Source organism: Lethenteron reissneri, chromosome 24 (genome assembly GCF_015708825.2).
Source record: "Lethenteron reissneri isolate LAM-NWPU_2019-01 chromosome 24, ASM1570882v1, whole genome shotgun sequence".
Taxonomy (NCBI): domain Eukaryota; kingdom Metazoa; phylum Chordata; class Hyperoartia; order Petromyzontiformes; family Petromyzontidae; genus Lethenteron; species Lethenteron reissneri.
In genome coordinates, this window is record NC_083802.1 from 5,651,428 (window position 1) to 5,675,475 (window position 24,048).

At 41.9% G+C, this 24,048-nt stretch overlaps 1 protein-coding gene across 1 annotated transcript; it reads right to left on the bottom strand.

Annotated features, from left to right (window-relative positions):
- Positions 1 to 6,535: 6,535 nt before the first annotated feature.
- LOC133346455 (tetraspanin-3-like) lies at positions 6,536 to 20,027 on the bottom strand. Its single transcript, XM_061558029.1, has 7 exons — positions 19,834 to 20,027; positions 13,610 to 13,801; positions 12,715 to 12,789; positions 11,836 to 11,937; positions 11,140 to 11,292; positions 10,236 to 10,319; positions 6,536 to 9,520 (listed from the first exon to the last, which is right to left on the bottom strand). The coding sequence occupies exons 1-7, from the start codon at positions 19,894 to 19,896 to the stop codon at positions 9,419 to 9,421; spliced, it is 771 nt and encodes a 256-aa protein (XP_061414013.1). The 5' UTR covers positions 19,897 to 20,027; the 3' UTR covers positions 6,536 to 9,418.
- Between the last annotated feature and the right edge of the window lie 4,021 nt (positions 20,028 to 24,048).

Below are 24,048 nucleotides of genomic sequence, written 5' to 3' on the forward strand. Positions count from 1 at the left end.
TGTAAACCCTCCAACGCACCGGTGTGCTAAAGTAGTAACTAGTAAAAACTTCATTTGGAGCTTTCATGACTGCAGGAATTACTCTTTGGTTCTTTCGGTAAAGTCACGTAGAAAGAAAATAAATGAAATAATTTATTTTATTTCATTTGTAAGGAATTGGCACGTTTTGTTTACGTGACAAACCTTACTAATTGGCTGTGGCGGGTTAAACGACGCATTTATATTTACGCGATCTATGTATAATATTGATCGCGAAAGCCTGCGTGTTAAACGGACAGGATACTTAATTGGAATCATGTCGTTACGTGCTTGTCAATAATTATCATCACATGCGCTTCTGCGGCCGTCTAGAACGCTCTTCCTTCCGGTGTGCGTAAGCCACTGGAGCGAACCGCTTTTAAATCATCTAAATTGAAAACTCGTTTCTTGAGAAATTATTTTCGTGTTTATTTTGTAGTTCTCTCGCACCTCCGATTAGTGCGGTTGGCTACGTACGGTGCGAAAGAAGTTCAACATACCTACATACAAGAGGGAGTGGTAGCAACCGCTCAGTGAGCCAGCGCTACCAACAATTGCCCAAGCTTTGCGGTCCTCTACATATTAAGGTGTTATCGGCCAATTCGTGAGTGTGCACGTGTGGGAGGAAACCGGAGGGCACAGAGGCAGAAAATGAAACAGGTGTAATGCAACTCGAGTCCCACGGGCGGGGAGTTTCACGACATGGACGTGATCCGTCAACCCTCTCTGCAGTGGTGGATTACAGGCGTGCATAGCCGCAACCGTCCAGCATCTTACCTCGCGAAACTGAATCCATCCATGCCATTTAAGCAATGCCACCATCAATATGGACAGGGCCGCAGTTGTGGTGGCAAAGCCCAATAGCTGCTGTTTGACAGAAGCATTCATAACAGAGTAAAGCCTCTCAAAGGCAACTGGGAGAAGAGCATTTCCGATTGTGGGAGGACATTCCGGCATAATTAAAATAATTAAACCATTGATATATTTTACTCTTTGGTTCTTTCGGTAAAGTAACTAGGTATAAAATAAATCACGACGTTTCAGGCGCAACACAAGCGTCCGTCATCAGGTGGGAAAGCATGGTCTGCTGCTGAGGCAGACTGTTTTTTAAGGTTTGAAATGGGTGTAGCCCATGGGTCATAAAGAAGTGGCCGGGGCGAGTGATGTTAATGTGAGAGATTAGCATGTAACTGTAAGATGGAAGGAGAGCAGCCTCCTCGATCTATTGTATACAGGGGTTAACATGTTTCTTTCATGAGGTTCTCACATGAGTGCCAGAAGAAGTGGGCTGGTACAATAAGGCATCTTCATCCATTCGCTGTCTCGCTCCACCTCCTCCTCCTCCGTCAGTTCAAGCAATTGAGATGCTGTGCTTTGCTGTGCTCTGGTCTTCCTTCTTGGAGCTCTGATTGAGCCTGCGGTGTGCTGACTGCATCCAGAGTTCAATCGCGGTATTGGGTTCAGAAGGTTGCAGTGGTCAACTTACACGTGTGAATATGCATAAGGGCAGATAGGCACGAGGCTGATAGGCAGGATGTCTTTTTCGTTTTTTTTAAATATTGACGTGGAAATTCTCACTCACAAGAAGCATTGCTTAATAGCAGTGTAAGAGACAACAGCAATAATGTATGAATGTTTAAGTCGAAGTCACGATTGATGTTTAATCACAATATCGACCAGACATTTTCCCTATTTCCTTTAAACGCATCAATTCCCTCAAAACAGGCTCTGTATCAACTGACACAGTGACTTCATATTTCTGAATCATATCACGAATCACTTGCTTGCCAAAAGTGTGGATGTCTCTCGCTCGTCTTTAGGCTAGGTTGAAGGATCAAACGCGAGAACTTATTGCATGAATCTAGAGATTGAAATCTTGTTTCAAATTCAGCAGTTATAACTCTCGAAATATAGACTTTACTACCCCTGTCAGCATCTGCATGTGCAGCTGTTTCTTTTACTGTACTTGCTGTCACTTTCCAGACAATGAAAATGCACTGAACTATTTTCTTGCAAATCCATGTCATCAGTTGCGAAAACTTGGACGTGAATAGCTGGTAAAAAACCCTCCAAATGTTTAGCAACGTTTCATGCCTCCATGCAGACCACCTGACATTGTGAAACTTTCCCAGATGTACAAAATAAATGCCCCTTTGTTCACATATTTTTTTACGTTTCATTTTTTGCATGGCCTTTTAGCGAATATAAACTAAGTACTCTGACAACAACACAGAGATTTAATATCTCAATGCAATCAGCTGATTTTGAGCAATTTTCGAGCGCATAAAATATGCACAAGGGAATCATCCTCGGATGGCAGCGGTGGTCAGCTGACGTCTCCCGAGCCGAATGCGGCTCTTTAATCCACCACATACGGCTCTCGTTCAAAGGGGCATAACGTAGAACATTTCCGATCATAGTAGCAAAGAATAATGAATGTCTCCCATGTTGTGCCAAAAACTATCAATATATACCCACACATACATACACTTTGTTCTTTGCAGAACTCACGAGTACGTTCTGCCTCTTTGTCTGTTACAGATTGCCGACCCTTGCCCTAAGCATCCATGATGAGTTGTTAATGCCAACATTTACTCGGGCACCATCTGGGCATACAGAAACCAGTTTGCTTTTATCCCATTCATTGCCTAATCCCGAAACGTCAAACGGGTTCACAATTCCATTAACAATATCCTGAGCTCAGTGTTTTGCATCGAGCTGAATCAAACCAAGGAAGAATTTCAACTTTGTTCGAAACATTCACAATGTACATGAACGCCATTTCCTGCTCTGTTCGAGTTATGTCCGCTGATTCGTCCAAAATCAGACCCCAGAATGTGGCTGCTTTAAATTCTGATTGCGAGGCTGAATTAATAATCCATGCACCCCCTTTGAGCATCAGTGACGAGCACTTCAAACGTTTCCATCGAGCCGCTTCAAAATGACTATCTCATTCGGAGTTGCGAATAGGACGTGCATGTTTGGCGTCATGAAATAACAGTAAAAATATTCTAAAGAGCGTGGTACTAAAAGCGCGGTACTGTTATTCACCTCCTGTTTTTTTATATGTGCAGTTTGTGCTGTACGTTGAACTTCTTTCGCACCGTACGCAGCCAACCGTGGTCATCGGAGGTGCCATCGGTCGAGTGGACGGCGATCTTTTGGACGAGATTTGCAGCCGACATAACGTTGACACGCTCGGCACTCTTTTCGTGTTTTTAAAACGCTGGATGGCTGAAGTTCCTTGCGCCTTTGCTGTAAACGCTTGTTGTGTTTGCAATAATTGGGCGAGAACGATAACATTTACACCACATTTCTTTCCGCTCAGGGTTAGTATATCCAGTATATGGACTCAAAGCCATTTTTCTGAAAATGCTCGTTACTTGAAATCCAATTCAGATTGCATTTTCTTTGGAGGACCAAATAAATCACTCAATATAGCTGCGTATTTAATTAATTAGGCATTCAATTCTTCACAATCACGATTAGTATGGTTCAGTCTAAAATTGAAAGATTTGTACGTATTACGATTTTGACATCAAAGTAAATAAATCAGACGTATTGAAGTGAAGATCCTGCTACCAAAACATTTAAAGAACACCTCATTGTGGAATGCATCCACGTCTATTAACACTTAAGTCCACTCATTTATTTTTTCAGCACGCATGCGTACCTGTGTTATGTGAACCCCTGGAAATATACATAACTACATTTACGTTCAATGCAAATGCAATTACCACCGAATACGTAATATCTTAACGGTTAAATATTTCAATCTTGATTTGAAGCTTTCGTGACTGCAGGAATCCACTCTTTGGTTCTTTCGGTAAAGTCACGCCGTGATCTATTAATTTTCTATGTACGTGACTTTACCGGTTAAATATTTGCTATTTAATTGGACTCAATTCTGTAGTTTAATCTGAGTCACCATCGCCATGAATCCGAAGTGCAAAGTCGAGGAGTGTTTCTGACGACTCGATATGGCGTATGTATTTGCATAATGAATATTAAGAACAAATGGAGTACTAACACAATGTGGTGTCCAAGGCAATCGTTTCACCTAATTTAAAACAACATGTCATTAGAGTTGCTTTTGAACAAACTGACATCAAATTGTTCAGTGTTTTCACTGGCTAGGAAGAGCTTCTTTCATTTCCCGGTGTTGACAAGGACATCTCGAATTACTTTTAACATAGTGAGCCAAAGAGCTGTACGCCATATCCGACTGCACGTATAATTAGAAACATGCGTTTAGATTCATTACTTGGCTCATATACATTTCCACGTAAGCCACTTTGTTGAGCGATGTTGCCAGGTCGCTTCTGAAAAAGAACGAATAGCCAAGTGGGCTTTGCCTGGTAAAATAGTTTTTTTATAGTTACTCTTTGGTTCTTTCGGTAAAGTCACATAGAAAGAAAATAAATTAAATAATAGAATACGACGTTTCGATTGCAACACAAGCAACCGTCATCAGATAGAACTAAATTTTGAGAGAGACAAAACACGGATACGGAGACACACAAGCAGAGAGAGACAACACAGAGACACAGAGAGAGAGAGAGAGACACACAACATACTCTGCACTCCTATCGTTGTTTTTTGTATTGTTTGTCGTTGTAACTTTCTGACCCGCCCCAACTGGACATCTGTGAAATAGAGCTTCATAGCTCATCGGACGTCTCTAGGATAAATATTCTGATGTAGACTCGTGTGCAGTGTTGGAGGGTTTTTGTTATTGTTTTTTCATTATATATTGAAGGTGGTCTTTCCAGCTTACACCAGAATCCATGTTACGTGAAGTCTAGCTTGGATGTTTTACTGCAATTCATATTTTGTACCCAGCCTCTGGAGGCCACTGGATACATGGCTTGTTTTAGACACTGGGTCTGCCGATTCTTTCGGTCATAAACGTGCTCCTAGCTTGCTGTCCATGACGTTTCACTTCTTTCCAATGCCTCTGCCACTCACACCCTCGATTCTTTATTTGCTTGGCCTTCCTTATCAATAATTACCCTCAATTATAGTGGGCCAGTGCTTGTGCTGGAAGTCGATGGTATATTCGTCTCTTAAATTTGTTCTGCAATGTTCTTTACAAGATAAGTGTTGATATAATCGTTCCCGATCTATTCCGGCCTAGTCGTTTCTACAGGAATGTCATCTCCATCACTACCTACCTCGGTTCATCAGATATGCTCAGTGGTCATGTTTCTAATCCAAATAAGATAGCGGAGGAAAGCTTCAACCCATCTCCACTCTATCAGCAGGGTTCAGCTTTAAGAAGTTGGGTAAATACGATTGTTTGACATGTGGGAGGAAGAGTACGTACCCGGAGGCGACTCACGTATCCATGTGTGCCCATCAACACTGCAATCTCCCTATACTGTGCCTACAACACCTGAAAAGCCCATATTGTCACCGATCCAAGTACGAACCAAGCTCAACTCTGCTAATTTCTATAAAGATCCAAGGACATCCGGTACATCTGTGGTGATTGTCACAAGCATATATAATCTGCCAAATCCGCACGGTTGGTTATGTAAGGTGTGAACGAAGCGCAACATACAAGTGTAAATGGGAGTGCATTGACATCTATAGAAATCATCTGCACCATTTAAATCCAATTATTAATCGTTTCATTTACTTTATTTAACTACTTTTCAATGCAACAGTTACGATACCCAGGTCATGAGTGTGAAAATGATGTATCTAGCAACATTTCATCGTTGCGACATTGCAAGACAAAAATAACCATCCCTGTCATAGCAGCTTTAAAATAATTCCAAATACACCCAGACTATTCTGCATCCAATCATATCTTGGAAGCTTCACATGGTTGACCCTTGATAGTGCAGTACTTGGATGGGTGACCCACCACTCAAAACTGTTGGCCAGTGCTGATGCTGTATGGTGGGTGGGCAGTAGAGCAGCACAATCCACAACGGTATTGTAACGCGCTTCCAAGTCGATGCTCCCCGTTTTCACCGTCGTATTGACCAGCATGAAGTATGGTTAAATAATGACTCATAAAATAAGGGGGAAAAACCTGCCATTTATTTCAATAACACATTCCTGCGGAGGGAGCTGGTAGGAACGTTGGGTTGCTCGGTCAATGGCCAGGGTCAACGGCGGCGTGGTGTATTCCGCAAATATGCCCGACTGTGAGGGCAGGCACAAGCAGGCGTGAGTAGGTTAAACGTTGAGTTTGATAAGGGCACCACGGGGTGACCAGCCCCTCCCCACCCAGCCCCACCCCTCCCACTCCCCACCCAGCCCCTCCCTGCATGACAGACACAATAATCCCCTGTGGGTTGGTGCAACCAGGTTCCTACCAGTATAAATTTAAAGTTAACCCTACCTACAACACCTGAAAAAGTAGGTCCAACATTTGTTCAACAACCAACCATGCACGATTAATCCCAGAAAATTCCAACTAAATTGTATTTCCAAAGTATTGCTTTTGTACATTACTGTAATGTGTTCAGAATTATTTAAAAACAAATAAAGAACACACACGGGGTGGGTGTTTGATATTTATTGTAACTACTGCAAGGAGGTATAAACACAAACATCATGAAACTAATAACCTACAAACAACACCAGTATATATTTGGAAAAAAACAAAACCCAGAAACAAGTTTAAATAATCACAACTATCATAAAAGTACTGCCCAGTGTGACCATGAGCATCAGTCCGAATACCTAATGGAGCAGTGTTAAAAGGAAAAGCAAAACATGTATTCTGCACTGCATTCAGCCAGCCCAGTATTTACTTCCTTTCTCTCAGGAATGTCTGCCGTTGGTATCGAGTCATGCTCAGCAAATAGCTTAGTCCCGTAAGACACAGGGAAACATCAAAAGCTAACGTTACTATACCCTGCATGCATACCATACCAAATCCTAAACCAGTATTTTTCTCTCATAAATGAACGTTGAACTAAAATGCCAAATCCATTTTTATTTGATTAAAAAGTAAAAATTTAGCACGCACAATTTTATTCAAATGCATACAATTCTAAACAACCAAATAATAAGCATGATTAAAGTAAAAACATGTTTTGGGGAATTACTAAGGTATGATTTTCATGGTAACCTGTTATGTATGGTGTTGAGCGAAATGAAATTACATGAACTCGCAATCATGAACATAATGGGTTTTAGTTTGACGTCTGCTCAAACGCAAATAAACTGGTGTCATGGTATAGTGGGAGTAAAGGACATTGCACAAAATACTTTGTTATAAGTCGACTATTTATAAACCAAAGTGCAGAAAATATTACTAGCATTGCATTAAGGAGCGTTGGCTACATAAATAACGTGCCCATATTGGCAGCATCACAAGGTGCCTAATGTAGTAGCAATGTTTTACGGCTGCCTTTTTACGAGGCACCACCAGCACGCTGGCCACCGTGCAACTTAAACGCCAGAACTGGAGTTGGGAGCTGGCTGCAAACACGTTGCGGTGAAACGGGGAGCAGACAGTCACCTGATAATTGAGAGCCCGTCATGATAGAAAACCGATGACAGACTGCCAAGAGGTGATGCGTATTGAAGTCTGTGGAGGAAGTGAGTGCAGGAGAAATAGGCGAGAACAGTTAGGGAAATGTACAATGAGATAAAGACAACGGCTGGGGGACAGGGTGGAACCATTGGAAGTTTAAGAGTTGGGGTTACACCATGCATCAGCATATTCAATCCATTGCATCTGTGGCAGCTTTTGTTTGCTGCTTTGGCAATGACAAATTTAAAAATGGGAGGTGCAAGCCAGGTTTGGTGAGATGGCAGGAAAGTATGCCGAGGAGATTAAAAAGCCAATGCTCTGAGCGCACGTTGTGGATAGGAGAGGGAGGGACAGCCAGCAGGTCAGTAGATTTTAGGTATTTAGGTGCAGTAGTGAAGAAGTGTGTTAGTTGGGAGGTAAGGGCAAGAGTAAAGGGAGACCAAGGGCGAGATGGAAGGATGTGATAGAACGAGGCCTAAGGACAGTGGACGTGACAAAGGGAAGCACTCAATAACGATACAGGAAAAATTTTCGATTTAAAGCTTTCGTGACTGCAGGGATTCATCTTCTTGGTTCTTTCGGTAAAGTCACGTAGAAGGGAAGTAATAAAATAATAAAAATAAAACTAAAAATAAAACTAAATAAAACACACTGGTGGTGTTTTATTTTTATTATTTTATTACTTCCCTTCTACGTGACTTTACCGAAAGAACCAAGAAGATGATACAGGAAAAGCTAAAATCAGAGCAGCCGATCTCATGCATTCAAATTAGACTTGCGATTGAGAAGAAGTAATGACAGATTATTTTCGCGGGACAAAGGGTGATGTCATGGTTATGCTGGCGTGGAGACGACGATGCTTTGGCAGTACGCGCTCCACAAGTCGGCTCCCATCCGTTACTGCCATGGTCCATCACGACCATGCCACCGCCGCACATTTATTCGATGCGACTGCCATCTTCAGCGAATCTTTACTAATGGTTAGTACTATATTTACAGGCAAATGAGATTTAGGATATCAGACATCTAACCACCAGTGTACAAATAAGAAATGTAAGTTCTCATTGAATAGCGAACAAATTATGATTTTAATTAGTAATGACCTAAAGTTAAGGATAATTACTTTAAATGACCAATAATCCCAATTATCTTAAATTCTTAGCACAAATGAGTGAACATGTTTTTTTGTTTAAACAGAAGCCATACTTCCAAAATTCCCAAATGAAGGCGTTTCGTATAGCTCACATTCCCACATTAATGAAAACACGATGAAAACATTGAAGATAAAGGATAGAGTAGGACGCTTGATAATCTCGAGCAGTCGGGGACCAAGCAGCTCGGATTAGCGATTTGTTTGCACCAGAGATGTCGATGATGCAGTGTTCACTGACTAAACTTGCACGACTCAATGTAGAATCAGCATATTGTATCTATGCAATTCAGAACATTTGGGATTGGGCATTGCAACTGATCAGAAACAAAACAAAGATATTTGTGAAGTAGGACATACCGACATTCACTGTCGGACCAGGAAGAGTTATGCTTTTTCGCTTCCTGTAAAACATTCCTAAATACTCTGGACACATGGAGAAATCTACACCGAAATGAGAATATGGTTGTCACGCAGTGCTCTACCACTTTGCACGAGAACTCTCAAAGTTCTGATTTCGAATCGATCGTACGTTTTTACATTGCCTAAACCTTAGACTTACAATTTTCAGACCATCAGTGTTGAAACTATCAAAGTTTTATACCGAGTATAAATCCTGCATGTGGTTAATAAGCTATTGTTTTAAATAACTTGTCAACGAAGGTGCAGCAACACCTTAAACATCCCTTCCCGCGGGGTCATGTGCACGCCATGTGCTGAAGTACACGTGGGCTCTGGAATGCATTGGAAGACTATGCGTAGGTTCCATCCGACAGCAGGGGCTCGTAGGCGCGCTCATTCTCATCGTGCTTTCTTCGGCAGGCGATCACACACGCCGCCACCAGTCCCATCACCTGCAACATTGCCAAGCGTCAGTACATTGCCAGGCTTCAGTACACAGCAACAGAAATACAACTGCCAATATATGCAGTTACCAATTATGTAGGACAAAAAAATTACTGGGAAAGTTTCAATCGTTGCCTTGTGTAAAAGTGTTGGCACCCAATGATTTGTGCATTCTAATGCTGATTTAATGAAATAATACAGCTAATGAAATAAACACATTACCAATGAACCACGTTTCCACTTATATGCCACAAGATCAGCAAGGTATTTCTGTTAATTTGTGGCAAGGACTTTGTGTGTAATGAGCGCGACCCTGTCATTTTTAAATCCTTTATATTAAGTTCGCTTGCTTGCGTGCTTGCGTGCTTGCTTACGACCGTGCAAATCTTTCGGTCGTTTTTTAACCCACTTCCCGTGATCCAATCGAGCTGACATTTTGCACAGACTCGTTGTGCGAGACAATTAATGTTCGTGAAAATTTTTTTCCAAAATTTTACACTGTTTAGGGAAAACAAATTCAATATTTAATTACCAATTGCTTAATACTGGCAGACAATCATCTGACCCATAGGTGGCAGCCATCTCAAGCCAGAGGACGAGAGGACTCTAGCCACCACGCATATAAAGGATTTATAGTGAAAAACTTTGTTTTTACGGGTTATACTTATTTATAAGCATAGCACAGAACTGCAGTAATGCAATTTAAAAAAGGGTTCACTGTACCTGCAAGAATGCAAATCCAACGGCCACTCCGATCAAGTAGGTGAGAATCTGTTGTACTTCGTCTCCCAGCTTCAGCAGACAACCCTTAGGTGGAAAGAAAATGGTAGATGTTGGAATCCATAAGATGAGGATGATGCAACATAGCCCTCTGGCTTTGCAGAATTGATGCATGTCACACATCCTGCTAATGTTTAATCCCCCAAAATATGTACAAGTTCTATTATTGTTTCAAACCCAACATATTTCACTTCTCCAACGTGAACATATTTGCCCTTTTCTATTCTATTTTCAGATGAAAATGACTCCGGCAATGAATTGTATTACTCCTGTAATCATGCGCATCATGTTCAATAGCAATGATAAAAACACACTAAAATTGTAATATAAATGGGGACATAAAAAAGTTGATTGACAAAAGGATTAACAGGTACAGAGAAGTGTTGTCTTGTAGCTAGTAACGATCTCAGTTGAATCCACTGCTGTTGGTCATGGGTATTTCAATTATTGTACTTCACCCAACTGCTCTGTGCGGGTCGTTGGGGTCGTGGAGTGGGATAGCATGGAGGATTGAGGAAGTATTCAAAAATACCACGGATGTCTACCGTGGCTGGAAATCAAACTCAGGTCACCAGGCTTATAGTGCAATGAACTGAGCCCTAAACCAACACGATCATATCGATATGATCATTCGAGCAATTCAATTCAAAAAGGGGTTAATTTCAATATCGATTCCCAGTGTACCCTTAAGGGCACTAATACATTCCATTACCGTTTAGTTGCAGAGTAGGCACAAGCAAAAATAACTTGTTACATTCGCCGACGTCGTCATATTTGTATTCAATGGCGTAAACACCTCGGTGTTGTTGTTCAAAGCCTTTGCCACTGTGAGCTCAACCAGAAATACCTGTTGGTACAGCTTGGCAGGCTGGCTCAGCAATCCGGTGCAGTTCTTGGCAGAGCGCTTACAGCAGCTTACAGGCACACTGTTGTACTTGTGGTGGCGTGCCCACTCAGTGGTGTTCCAGTCGGAGTAGTTCGCAAATCCGCAGCACTGCAGCTGCACAGATAAAATCCACAAGACGGTTTTCAGCGTGTCGCACACGAAGAGCGTTTAACCCATTAAGAGACAAACGGATGAAACGATCCTTCCTATTTTAGGTATAACAGAGACGATCTAAGAAAACAGCGAAAACATTTTAATTAAATTTAACTTAAGGACTTTTCTTTCCATCTTTCCACGGCGTGCCGATGACGTTTTGACCAACAAATATATCCACCACTTATATAAAACACTGCTCAGATACATAATCACTAACCAACAGGAGCAAAAATTCAGATTTATACCCACTGCCTTTTCATATTTGGGTTTTTACACATTTAAGTCGACACGCAGAAGTTACAGCAAATTCATCATTATCTGCTTTTATCCTCGGATTAAAAACACTGATAGAGAGTAATTTTCAAGGATAAATATGGAGAACACGATCCACCAATAGCACGCCCCACGTTTTCACGCAAAAAAATGTCAGTGCACGTGAAGCCTTGAAAGTACACATCGCGCGACGTGCAGCTGGTGGAAGACATTTTTTGCAACGTTTACCTCTTTCTGCATGTAGTCCACAGCACGGCTTTCAGGGTCATAATCTGGCCCCATGTAGTTTTGGAAAGCTTTGTGCATCTTCTGTTGCACCTCAACCTCAACCTAAACGTCAAATGCACAGACGGGAGTATGTGCATTAAATGTTGGGGGAAATGTATCCCACAAATATCTAAAGCAACCACCAAACACACACTTAAACAAGGTCGTATTCCTCTTCGTATTCAGTGACAAGCTTTATAACGAAGACGAACTAATTTTAGTCGGCATATATGTAACAAATAAGGACGACGGTGCAATTGACAGCATACAAGAACATTTATCTGGGAAATACTTGACAAATGACGGTGATATTTTATATAATCACGTAACATGTGACAGCCAATCAAACCGCTTTAGGGATGGGACCATCCCACCAACTGCATGTGTTATGTTCCACTGATTTTTGTCAGTTAAGTGATTAAATCTCACCGAAGTTATGAGTGACTGTATATTTGAAAAAAAAGAACATGTCAAAGCGTGTATTTGCTACACCATTCCAAAAACCTCACTTTCTCCTGATATAAATTAACATTTCTTACACGAAATGTTGAACTTCTTTGACACCGTACGTAGCCAACCGTGGCACGAACCACAAAAAATGTCGAATGAACAAATTACCGGTTAGAAAGTCAACTATAACACGGTGCAAACCCAGCATTTACACAATGCTATTCTTTTACATTTGAAGCCACAACGAAATGTGACATGTGTCGCAAGGGTACAAATGTGACGTAAAAATAGAACGAAATTAATCAGTGCATGCAAATGATCTGAAAATAGGTCACGCAGGGAGTGCATGTGCTGTTCGGCGTTGTGGTAAGGTGGCGGTGGAGTTCTCACTTTGCCATGGTAAATATAGCCAAGCGCCACTGCAGCCACTTCCAGTGAGAAGATGATGAGGAGCAGGAGGGCAAACTGTTGATAGCAGCAGACCATGGGGAGGAGGGAAACGTCAATCCACGTGAGCATTTCCAACGTGTCAGCGTAGCAACAGTATTATTACACGTCTTATAGGTAGAATACAAACAAATCCCCACAGAAAAGGATATTTTCAGCTTTTAAATTAGTTTGGATGTAACACGTGAATTACATTACTTGTGTGAATAGAGGTAGGATGGTAAAAGCATTGGCGAGAGTCAAGTGAAAATAAGATGCAGTACACAAATGGTCTAGTTGCCTCATAGCCAAGTTATCTTTTGCCACCACTCATACCAATGGGAACACTTATTTCACATTGTCTTAGCACAGGATTTCCCAAACTCCATTTCCTCGTGCTTTTTCAATTCTCTCTTAAAAAAATAAATTGTGGTTAAACGCTCAACGCACCCGATGCTTGCTTAACACGTCCCACGTGCCAAAGAGCACGCAAATTGCATTTAGCACTCTCTACGGCGTCATGTGGGTGACAAACACACAAGATCTCCATCTTGAATTTAATCAATGCTCACCACTTAAGCAGTGTTGAGCAATCATCATGCAGTGCAGCGACATAATTCAAATGGAGGTACATTGTTGAACTCATAAATACCATAGCATGGTTGGCGCTGGCAAGGAATGGAGTTTGGGAAACCCTGCCTTACATTAGCAACCTGTAAGCAGCAGATCACATGTTGGGCTGTCGCTCCAAACCACTGCTACTCTAGCTTAGGTGACAGTATAGACAGCATCACATTACACAGCGGGCGTGCACGGGGGCACACCATCTTGCTCGCCAGCGTTGCGCAGCGACGCTTACGGTAGCGAGGGCGCAGCGGCTCTCCCTGACAGCAGCCCAGCAGCCGATGACGCCGATGAGCAGCAGTACAGCTCCGGCCACGATGATGGCGAGCGCCGGCAGGATGGTGTAGCGATCCTCAAAGAAGTGGTCGTAGCGGTCGTAGGTGATGAACACGTAGGCGCCAGCATAGCAGAACACCGCTGCCGCCGCCTGCATCACACACGCAGCAGCAAAACGTTTGGGGGAAAAAATATTTTTTTGCTGATTTGGGAGTCATGGTGGACTAGCACTAACGGTGTAACGTAATGGACAGGTGATAACAATATTGGTCGCGAAAGTCTACGTTTTAAACTGATAACGATAAGCTGACGCATGGACTCGTGTAGATTTGTAAGCTCACAATACATGCATCTAATTGCTTGCGTACGAATTGATGTTTTCCGATTCAGAGGCGACCTCTGCCTTGCAAGTCCAGCTTGCTAACCATTACTTCACAGCACCTTTACTATATGTTGTATGTAAACTTCTTGTGAACCCTTCAGCGACTGCGGAGGCCGCTACATTCACCACTGTTAAAAAAAATAATTGTTCTTGAATGGAACCACAATCGTGAATAGAAACTACTTTCTGATTCACAAGGGACGTGAAATGTTATACATGAAGTCCTCGACTTACGAACCCACTTCCATGAGATTTTTTAAAACACCAAACGGAAACCTTTTACAAGGAATCATGTCTGCATTAACCACAATTCTTGTGGTCAGAATGCAAACAAAAAACACTAATATATGCATTGTCCTTGAAACTGATTGGTCCACACCAGAGACAGCTTTCTTTTGAGCCTCGTCTCAAGCGGTGTTAGACCACACCAAAAGGCGTACAGCCCAAAGACAATACACTATCAGAGTAATGAGAGCTCGGGTCAGCATCTACATCATGAAATAATCGCCTTGTGTTTTAAAAATAGCATGTGCCTAATCTTCCCTGGACACTGATATTTAAAACACCAGGCTCGCAAAACACATGATTGCTTCTCAATGCTCTCCGAGGAAATATGCTCAAATTGTTAAAGCTGCTCCTGCTGTACACGGCCACGGGGATCATGAGTAATATTCCGAAATTTAAATTGGCAGGTTCGCCACCTGAGCATACCATGCTATGCCAGTTACAAACTCATCATCTCACATTAGCTTGTCAATGTGAGTTAACAATGAGAAAGCAATGAATAACAACTGCTTTGCTTGAGACAAAAAAAAGCTAAATTAATAACGTATTGAACACGTAATCTGTTCAAAGGTCCACATTTAAATTTCACTAAGTATTCTTGGGTTTTTTCGGTAAAGTCACGTAGGTAAAAAATTAAAATGAATAAAAGTAAAAATAAAAGTAAAATATTTTTATTTTACTTTTATTAATTTTCATTTTTTACCTACGTGACTTTACCGAAAAAAACCCAAGGATATGAATCCTTGCAGTTACGAAAGCTTCAAATCTAGAATTTCACTAAGTGTTTAAAAAACATTTTTACGTAAATAATTAATTACACATATGAACAAACACCGCATACATTTTTTTAATGCAGCCATTTATGGGACTGTATTCTCCAAACTGTTGTATGAGGGCACTGACCACCACGTGATGAAATAGCGAGGTATTCGCTGCCAAGCGGTGAAGTAGATAAATACCTTCCCCAGCTCCTGTATAATTAATTAGAGTAATGCATGAAATTACAGACCACCTCGATCCAGTCTCATTGTAACCAAGTCTCATTACCTGAAGCGTTCCTGCCCAGTGACGATGGAAAAAAACTGGTTTCAGTATACCAGCTTTACAGCCATACATATTAACTTGGGATTAGTTGGTTTACTATACAGTATGGTTATATTGCGATATCAGTGTGAACCTAACAGCAAAGTACACGTTAAATCAACATATCACAAAACGTTGCACAACAGTGTTTGCTTTATATAGTCATAAATGTTTATGTAGAAATGTATAGGGTTTTCTTCGATTCAGCAAAGATGTCCTGATAGAGCAGGTCTAAACCGAAGTCCTTGTGTTACCTTGCTGCCCCCTGCTTTCCATATAAATGAGATGTTTCCATTCACACACAGGCCATGTATCATCAAATGATATGTGAAGCAGACAATGAAGCGGTAGACACGCATTGAATTGATAAAAAGGGAGGGGGGGGGGCGGTGCAGGGTTTGAACTGAACAATTCTAGTACCTAAAGGAATACTAATAGGCAGATGATCAAAGCTCACCTCTACACACACTTTGGATTGTAATTGAAAATATGTACGTGTACAGCCCTTTCCAATCCACTGCGGGATAAGGGACTCCCGCATGCCATGCAGTGGATTCTTTGACCATACTTCACCAAGCTGGTTAGTGTAGTTGGTTAAAGTGGGCAACACATGTGGGGAGCATAAAAGTGCAGCACAACAATGAAGGTTAATGCACCGCACTTTGCTGCTTACTTCACAGCCCCCAAAAACGGTAACATGTTAACTCCCTCGCCTGGTATGCAGGAGGTCGTGCTTTCAATCCCGACCCTGACGCCTGGATATTTAGAGTTTGCGGTGTCTCTCTCGCGCTCCTTGTGGATTTTCTCCGGTTTTCCCCTCCACATTTAGAAACGTGCGTTTCGAGTATTTTTGGCTGCTAGAAATCTTCACGTGATAAGCCACTTCGTTGCGCTATCATTTGTGGCAAGGCCGCTTCTGAAAAAGAGATGTCATTGTAGCCGAGTGGATCTTACCTGGTAAAAAAAAAAATAGTTTATATAACAACCTGTTTGCCATAAATGTTTATGCTATGCGGAGCGAGCTCATCGACTAAAAGGGAAACAAGGGTGCAGAACATTACACCCGATGCCCTTGCTCATTGTGCGGGCTCCATTATCGGGGACACCACAGGCTATGATGGGAAGCCCATTCCCACTCTCGCGCAGTGCAGCATATTTAACCCCACAGCCTCTACATTGTCCCTCCGCTAACCACCACCACCACCACTTGTCAACTACACTTGCAATCTGGATGAGGGCCTCCCCACACCGTGCATTTGACCATACTTCACCGTACCCCTCTGTAGGAATCCGATGAACCACACAAGATGTTTTTAATCTCACAGATGTCCAGTAGTGGCAGGTCAGGAACGTTACAACAATGCAGAAACATGATAGGAGTGCAAAGTATACGAAAGGTAAATACACTTAAAAAATGTATACGGATAGGTTTAAAGAGGGCAGTATTGAGGTGGGAGTAAGTACAGTACAATGGGTTTTGGTGCACTGTGCTCTGCTGCCCACAGTGTAATCCGAAGCAGACTATATAACTATTTACTTTATTTTCTGACAAAATTGGGCACATTCCAAGCGATTTGGTCATAGGAAGCTCACTGAATATGTACAGCAATCGTAAATGTGATGGCAATAACTGCGTAGCATTACACAGTATATAAACATTGTATTGTACTCTGAAAAGCCAAAGCAGTCTATTGACAAGCCTTCAAGGTCACGGTTGATAAATTACATTCAGTAGCATTCAATAAAAAACAGCATCTGTAGGGTATACTGTACTATACACGTTTAAAATATTCGCCAATTATGTGCATTCGTAGAATTTGGTTTCAAAATGAATTGCAAAAACACTACGCGTAGGTTTGTCAAAGCATTTAATGGATTTCGCATTGACATGCAGACAGGGGTCTTCAACGCCATCCATATGCAAAGCCACTCCATAATGAAAGCACGTTTAAGATGTAAATGGCGAGGAAGCTCCAACAGGGGGTTGAAATCGAAATGAAGAACGTCAGATTTTGCAAAATGGCATCGCCAATCCGTAGGTAAGGAGGGTGGTAGACCACGGGTTACGGAAACGTAAAGGCAACAACGCTCATCTTAAGCAGAAACAACAGGACACAGTGCGTCCGTTCTAAATCACCCAACATGCCCCGTGTCTACACATGGCTAATGCTGCTGTCTTCCTATTCACGTGGGTGATGTCCTCCTGTGGACATTTGAAAAGGCCCCTACTACCCACGCCACTAGGTAGGTTCACACAAACAAGGCTGATTTGCTGGCTTACTAAATCATGGGGGCTGCGTGTGGTGGTGGTGGTGATGGGGGGGGGGGTACAGATACAAGCTGCGAAAACGTAACGCCACAACAATCATGATCTTAACTGTAGCAACAACATAACACCGGCGTTCGAACCCATCCCCCCTCTCCTACTCATTCCACGCAAGGCTGACAAAGCTGATGCTTGCTTGGCTTCCTCTCTGTTCACACAATAGCAGCGACTGGCTTCCTCACAAATCCCGTGAAGTGGGTTAAAGGTTATTGAAACGCCTCGATTGTTGTGGTGGTTGGGAGCCAAAGCGGCCACAGTGTCGTTGACATAAAATGTGCAGTCTATATTTTTTTCTTATACAAGTTGGTCGGTGTGACAATGGGGGGCTTTGTAGCCCACGTTTAACCTTCGTTTGACGATTAAAGGTTGAGGAGCTGCACACAGTGTGTACGTTCATTTCACTCTGTACTGTATTAGAAAAAAAAAGTTAAACGACATTAAAATCAACTTGGTCAACGCGGGAGTGCAAATTAACTTTTTCTAGATTTGAAGTTTTCGTGACTGCAGAGGATCCATATTATTTGGTTCTTTCGGTAAAGTCACGTAGATGAAAAATTAAAAAAATATTAACATTATTTAAATGATTTCTTTTCATTTTATAATTTTTATTATTTTATTTTTATCTACGTGACTTTACCGAAAGAACCAAATTAACTTTTGGTTGCTGGCCAACATTTGTGAGCAAATATTCAGCAATTTCCTCATTGAATTGAGCACCAGTGGACCACTGCCGACATTTCCTGCCGACGTTTGTTTGGGTTTATACTTTAGTCTACATTCGGTAAAACCTGTAATTCCTTATTAACGAGAAGGTATGAGAATCCGGCCTGCCTATGGGTTGCGTTTGACGTATCGTGAATGGTGCAAACGACTTTGAAATAAGTCGAGCCCGGCTTTAGAGGCGGCTTCCTCCTTGGGTCACCCTCGCCGTGACTGCCACCACTAAACTGTGGATTTTATAATTATTATCGTACGATACCAAGTAAACGTTAATGTCAGCAATGTCCACATCCTAGGAAAAGTAAAACATACCTTTTAAATAAATTCAATTAACCAGCTTTACAACAGCTAAACCTTATTTGTTAAAAACATTAAGGGTGTGTTGTTTAAAGCGCTGCAATTTGTAAAGTCTCAATTCCATGGCTTTACTTGGAAACATTTCGGTAGAATACTGCTTTAAACATAATTCACATTTTTTTCTTCTTGGTTCTTTCGGTAAAGTCACGTAGAAGGGAAATAAAAAAACAATAATTTTATTTTATTGTTTTATTTTTCTTATTTTATTACTTCCCTTCTACGTGACTTTACCGAAAGAACCAACAAGATGAATCCTTGCAGTCACGAAAGCCTTTAAATTTAAATATAAATTTACATTGTCCGATGGAACAACAAAAACCTGTCTTTCCAGCTTCGGCTCAACAACATCACAGCCCCCCCCCCCCCCCCGTGGTTTGCATTAAAACAAATCTGACAAGTTTACTGGAACCGATGTAACGAATTCAATTTAAATTCTAATTAAATATATCCCTCTAAAAAGGGGCCCACAATGAGTGCCACATCCAAGGAGGTTTAACAGCAGAGAGCCAACGCAGACGTCTTCTTGCACACACGACTCTGTATACACATTAAAGGCTAAGAATACAACAAGTCAACAACAATATTTAAACAATAAAACAATTAGACGTGGCACGAAGTTAAACGCACGCTTTGCACCTCTTTGTCAAAACACAACAGCTGTCCCCAGACGTAACAATCTCTCTCATCGCTACAGACAAGGGGCCCGGCCACCCTTCCACCACGTAACGACATTTATTTTATTTTCCACGAGTTTATATCACCGCCCGTTCTTAAAGTTGCATTGTGTTGTTGTCCCCTTTCAATGCGGGATTATTGACGAATGTGCGTCGAGTTGCGTAATGTATAGCGCGCTGCGTAGCGGGCCGTCGTTTTAGTTTCGTCGTAAGTCGTGAGTCCCCCCACTCCCCGTGTCCCCCCACTCCCCGGGCGCCCTCAGTGCGCGGCGCAGCGAATTGCTGCTGCGCAATCGCCCTTGAGCGGCACGGGCGGGTGGGGTGCCCCGAGGGGGGTTTCTCGTCTCTCCACTCACCCAGAATACGAAGCTCAAGAACACCAGCACGGTCTTGGACGACAAGATTCCGCAGCTCGCCATGGTTCGAGCCGGCGAGTTGCGGTAGGGACGGAAGGAGACGAGAGACGACGGGAGGAGGCGCGGGAGGCTGAAGGCGGCTGCTGCGTTCTTTACAGCGACTCGGAGACACGACGAACACTGCCCGGCGCGCACTGCGCATGCGTGTAGAACGCCCCGCCCCTTCCCCCATTCGCTCCTCCCCCCCCCACCCCGCGATGACGTCACGAAGAGGCGCACGTGCCTATGAGAAACGCGTGGTGGAGAGATAACTTCTCTTATCTGCTGGATAACGCCTCTTATCCGCAATTACTCTTACGTGCGACTCCTGTTATTCACGGGATAATTTGTCCGCTGGATAACTCCCTTCACCTGCGACCCCTTTATCCGTGGGATAACGCCTCTAAATCCACGACTCATCTAGCGGGTTAACTCTTATCTGTGACTCCTATTACCCACAACTCTTATTATCAAAGTGATAAATTATTAACCACCATATTGTCTGTGACTCCTCTTATCCGCAGGAGCTGAAGGGTCCGTGCAAACTCATTTTCAGAGAGCTCCCAACGCGAGCAAAGACAGCTCCCAATTTCTGTTAACCGTCGTTTTCCCATGGATAAGTGAAGTCAAATGGCCGATAAACCCGGTTCTGCGATATTGGTTCTCCACATCACAATGGACAAGTTGAGTTACAAAAACACGCGTAAAACGAAATGTCGTAAATCGGAATGGCTTTTCCCATGAATGTAATACTAAAACTGAGGGATATATTTCGGACAGTGATTTCAACTCTATATACGGCCAAGGCAACAAAGGAGTGGCTCAAGAAGAAGCACATAAAGGTCCTGGAGTGGCCTAGCCAGTCTCCAGACCTTAATCCCATAGAAAATCTGTGGAGGGAGCTGAAGTTTAGAGTTGCCAAACGTCAGCCTCGAAACCTTAATGACTTGGAGAAGATCTGCAAAGAGGAGTGGGACAAAATCCCTCCTGAGATGTGTGCAAACCTGGTGGCCAACTACAAGAAACGTCTGACCTCTGTGATTGCCAACAAGGGTTTTGCCACCAAGTACTAAGTCATGTTTTGCAGAGGGGTCAAATACTTATTTCCCTCATTAAAATGCAAATCAATTTATAACATTTTTGATATGCGTTTTTCTGTATTTTTTTGTTGTTATTCTGTCTCTCTGTTCAAATAAATCTACCATTAAAATCATAGACTGATCATTTCTTTGTCAGTGGGCAAACGTACAAAATCAGCGGGGGATCAAATACTTTTTTCCCTCACTGTACATCCATATCACTTTTCACAATATAATATTAATAACGAACATAAATATGGAACGATTGAATACACATCTATATTTAAAACGAAAATAATATTTGCAGGGAACTCGCCAAAAGATCTGCTTCTTGTTTGACGTTAAATAATAAATAACCTTAATCTGTATGCCTCACAAACCTCTAGGGTACTTCCTAACAAGGTAGAAAGTTGAAATGTGTTACATAGGTAGTTTTAGGATACAACAGAAACAATCTGAAAAATCTGAGATATTTCGTTTTAAGACCCCCAAATCTCGATTTTATGTTGCCCATACACATGTGTGTGCCTAAGATTGCAGGGTGTTTTCGTTTGATAGAGCATTAAACAGCAAATAAAAATAAAGCGATAACCATTGTTCTATATTGTATTGTTTTAAGATATTTTGGATTAAAGCAGGTTAGAACGAAAAATACGCATTTTATTACGTTAAAATCTGAATAATTCGAAAAGGGTAAAAGATAGGAGCTTCCCCTCAGAGTATTAAGTTCATAAATGTTAAGTTCATAAATAATAAAAAAAAAGAACGGAATCTTTAAATGTATCAGTTTCCAATGGATATGTCTTTAAACATAAGAAGTTGAATCAAGTCGTCAACAATTTAGTATTGTAGAAAAATACAAATTTTTTGGAGTAGTTGGTAGTGTCTGATCGGAGATACAGATGGTAAAAAATAATATCAGGTTCATCATTCTATTTATTGAAAACTTTTGCCTGGCAAAGATAGGCTTTACGAACTAGTAACGTTGAAAGTGCTTTAACGCGAAATTTCGTAAACCACATTTTTGTAAATCGAGGGATACCGGTCTTGAGTGTTTGCTTGAACAAGTGAGAGTGACAAAATGGCTTAAAAAATCTAGTTGACAGGGAAAATACGCGAATATTTTTAAAAAATGTAATTAAATAGCTTGACAACTATTTAATCCAGTATTCTTATGAATAAGCTCGCTTCCAGCCATAGTCAGACAGAATTCCCACATTTGGCTAAGGGCTCTAAACAGGAGATGCATACTCCTTCAATGATCATTTGAGCAAGAAAGTGCAAACGTTAATAAAAATCCCAATGTCATTGTTACATTACCATTTTTTTATTAAGTGAGGTTTTATTTTTTACTAATAAAAATGCATATGTATGGTTTCTGTAATACTTTCCAACATGCATTTGCCCTCGGAAGTAATTTTAGAAATGTATGCCCACGACAGTAATTGTTTTTTTTTGCTGTGGTTGTCCCACCCGATGACGGAAGCTTGTGTTGCCTCCGAAACATCGTGATTTTATTTAGTTATCTTTTTTCACCTACGTGACTTTACCGAAAGAACCAAAGAGTATGTATCCTTTATTTACTTTGTATTGTAACTTGCTGACCCGCCCCTATTGCACATCTGTGAAAAAGAGATTCAAAGCTCATAAGATTCCTCCAGGGTAAATAAGATTCTTATTAGGATGTGGCAAAGGTAATTATTCTTGTGTTTACTTTATTCTCATGCAGCCGGTCCGCCCTGTCCCGTCTCCTCCCGTCGTGAATCCTTTCGAGGGGGGGGGTGGGGATAACAATAGACTCTGCGTTGTGTTCTGTCCTGTGGGCGACTCGACGACAGCTGAACACCAGGGGGTGGGGGGGGGTGTGAAACTGCAAAACTTTATTTCAAAAGTCCTCTACCCCCCACGTCACAACAGCTGAATTCCTCGGTCCCGAAGATAGCCCAAATGTAAATTTGGGGAATTCCTCGGTCCTGAAAGAAGCCCAAATATAAATGGGTGGTGTGCCTCTTACTCTACTGTGCATGTTGGGGCCAATCCTTGATCACCGTTGCCTGATCTTAAACACTAACAGAACGTACCTGACTCTCCACAGCTGCGCAAAATGGTTTATTCGGTTCCCATATGCTGCAGAGTGCAAATTATACGTGTGATTAATCACGCGTGAGCTCACACCGACTACATTTACTGTGATATTTAAGTACAAACATGGCATTTAACAAGACATTGGAACAAAACATATAAGCAAGGTGAGATGGATACTTGAAATTACACTTTGAAGCAGAAAGGGGGATGCTTAGGTCAGGCAACAAACACAAATGCAAGACGTTATTTGTCTTCATCCAGCAGTGGATATCACATGGCTGATTGTGAGTCAATTGGGTTTACTTTGATCTCGCCCAAATAACCTTGTCTGGGATGGTGCAGGGACCCAGGTAGGAAAACCAGGTCTGCATCAGGCGTGGTCCTGGGGCACTTCGGCTTTTTACGTTTAAATGTAGAGACTAAGTAATGAGACGACGTCAATATTTGCGTTTGTTTGATTTGTTACACGGATGATCCAGTTTAGCCAGTTTCCCAGCTATTTTACAAGGGAGATCCAGTGGTGTGTGAGCACGGCACATCAACAAATACAAAATACGAACATTAATATTGCAGAGAGCAAGTACACGATCCTGAAGGAATATTGCACAACCAACAGAAGGTATTTAACAATCGTAAACAAAAGACAGGCAAATAAAAAAAAACGCAACAAATATGAGCGCAAGGGGAGCCATACAAAAGTTAGGTGCAATGTGCAAGTAAGTTCTGTATTTTGGTCTCGTCTATTAAAGCCCGCCATTCCGTTTGTCCGTCATCTAAATGATAAAAGCCTTTCAGAAGGTCTGAATCAAAAAGTTATATAAAGTGGACCCCCCAGCCAGATGTGGGGGTAATACGTTGATCCAACAGGTTTACAACAATTGTCCACCCCCCCCAAAAAAACGAACTCCCCCCCCCCCCACCCCGTGGTAGAAATGTACCATATTCAGGTGGAGTTGAGGTAGATTACAGAGTTTGTTTCTGTAAAGAAATCCAATTGAGTGTTTTATCTTAA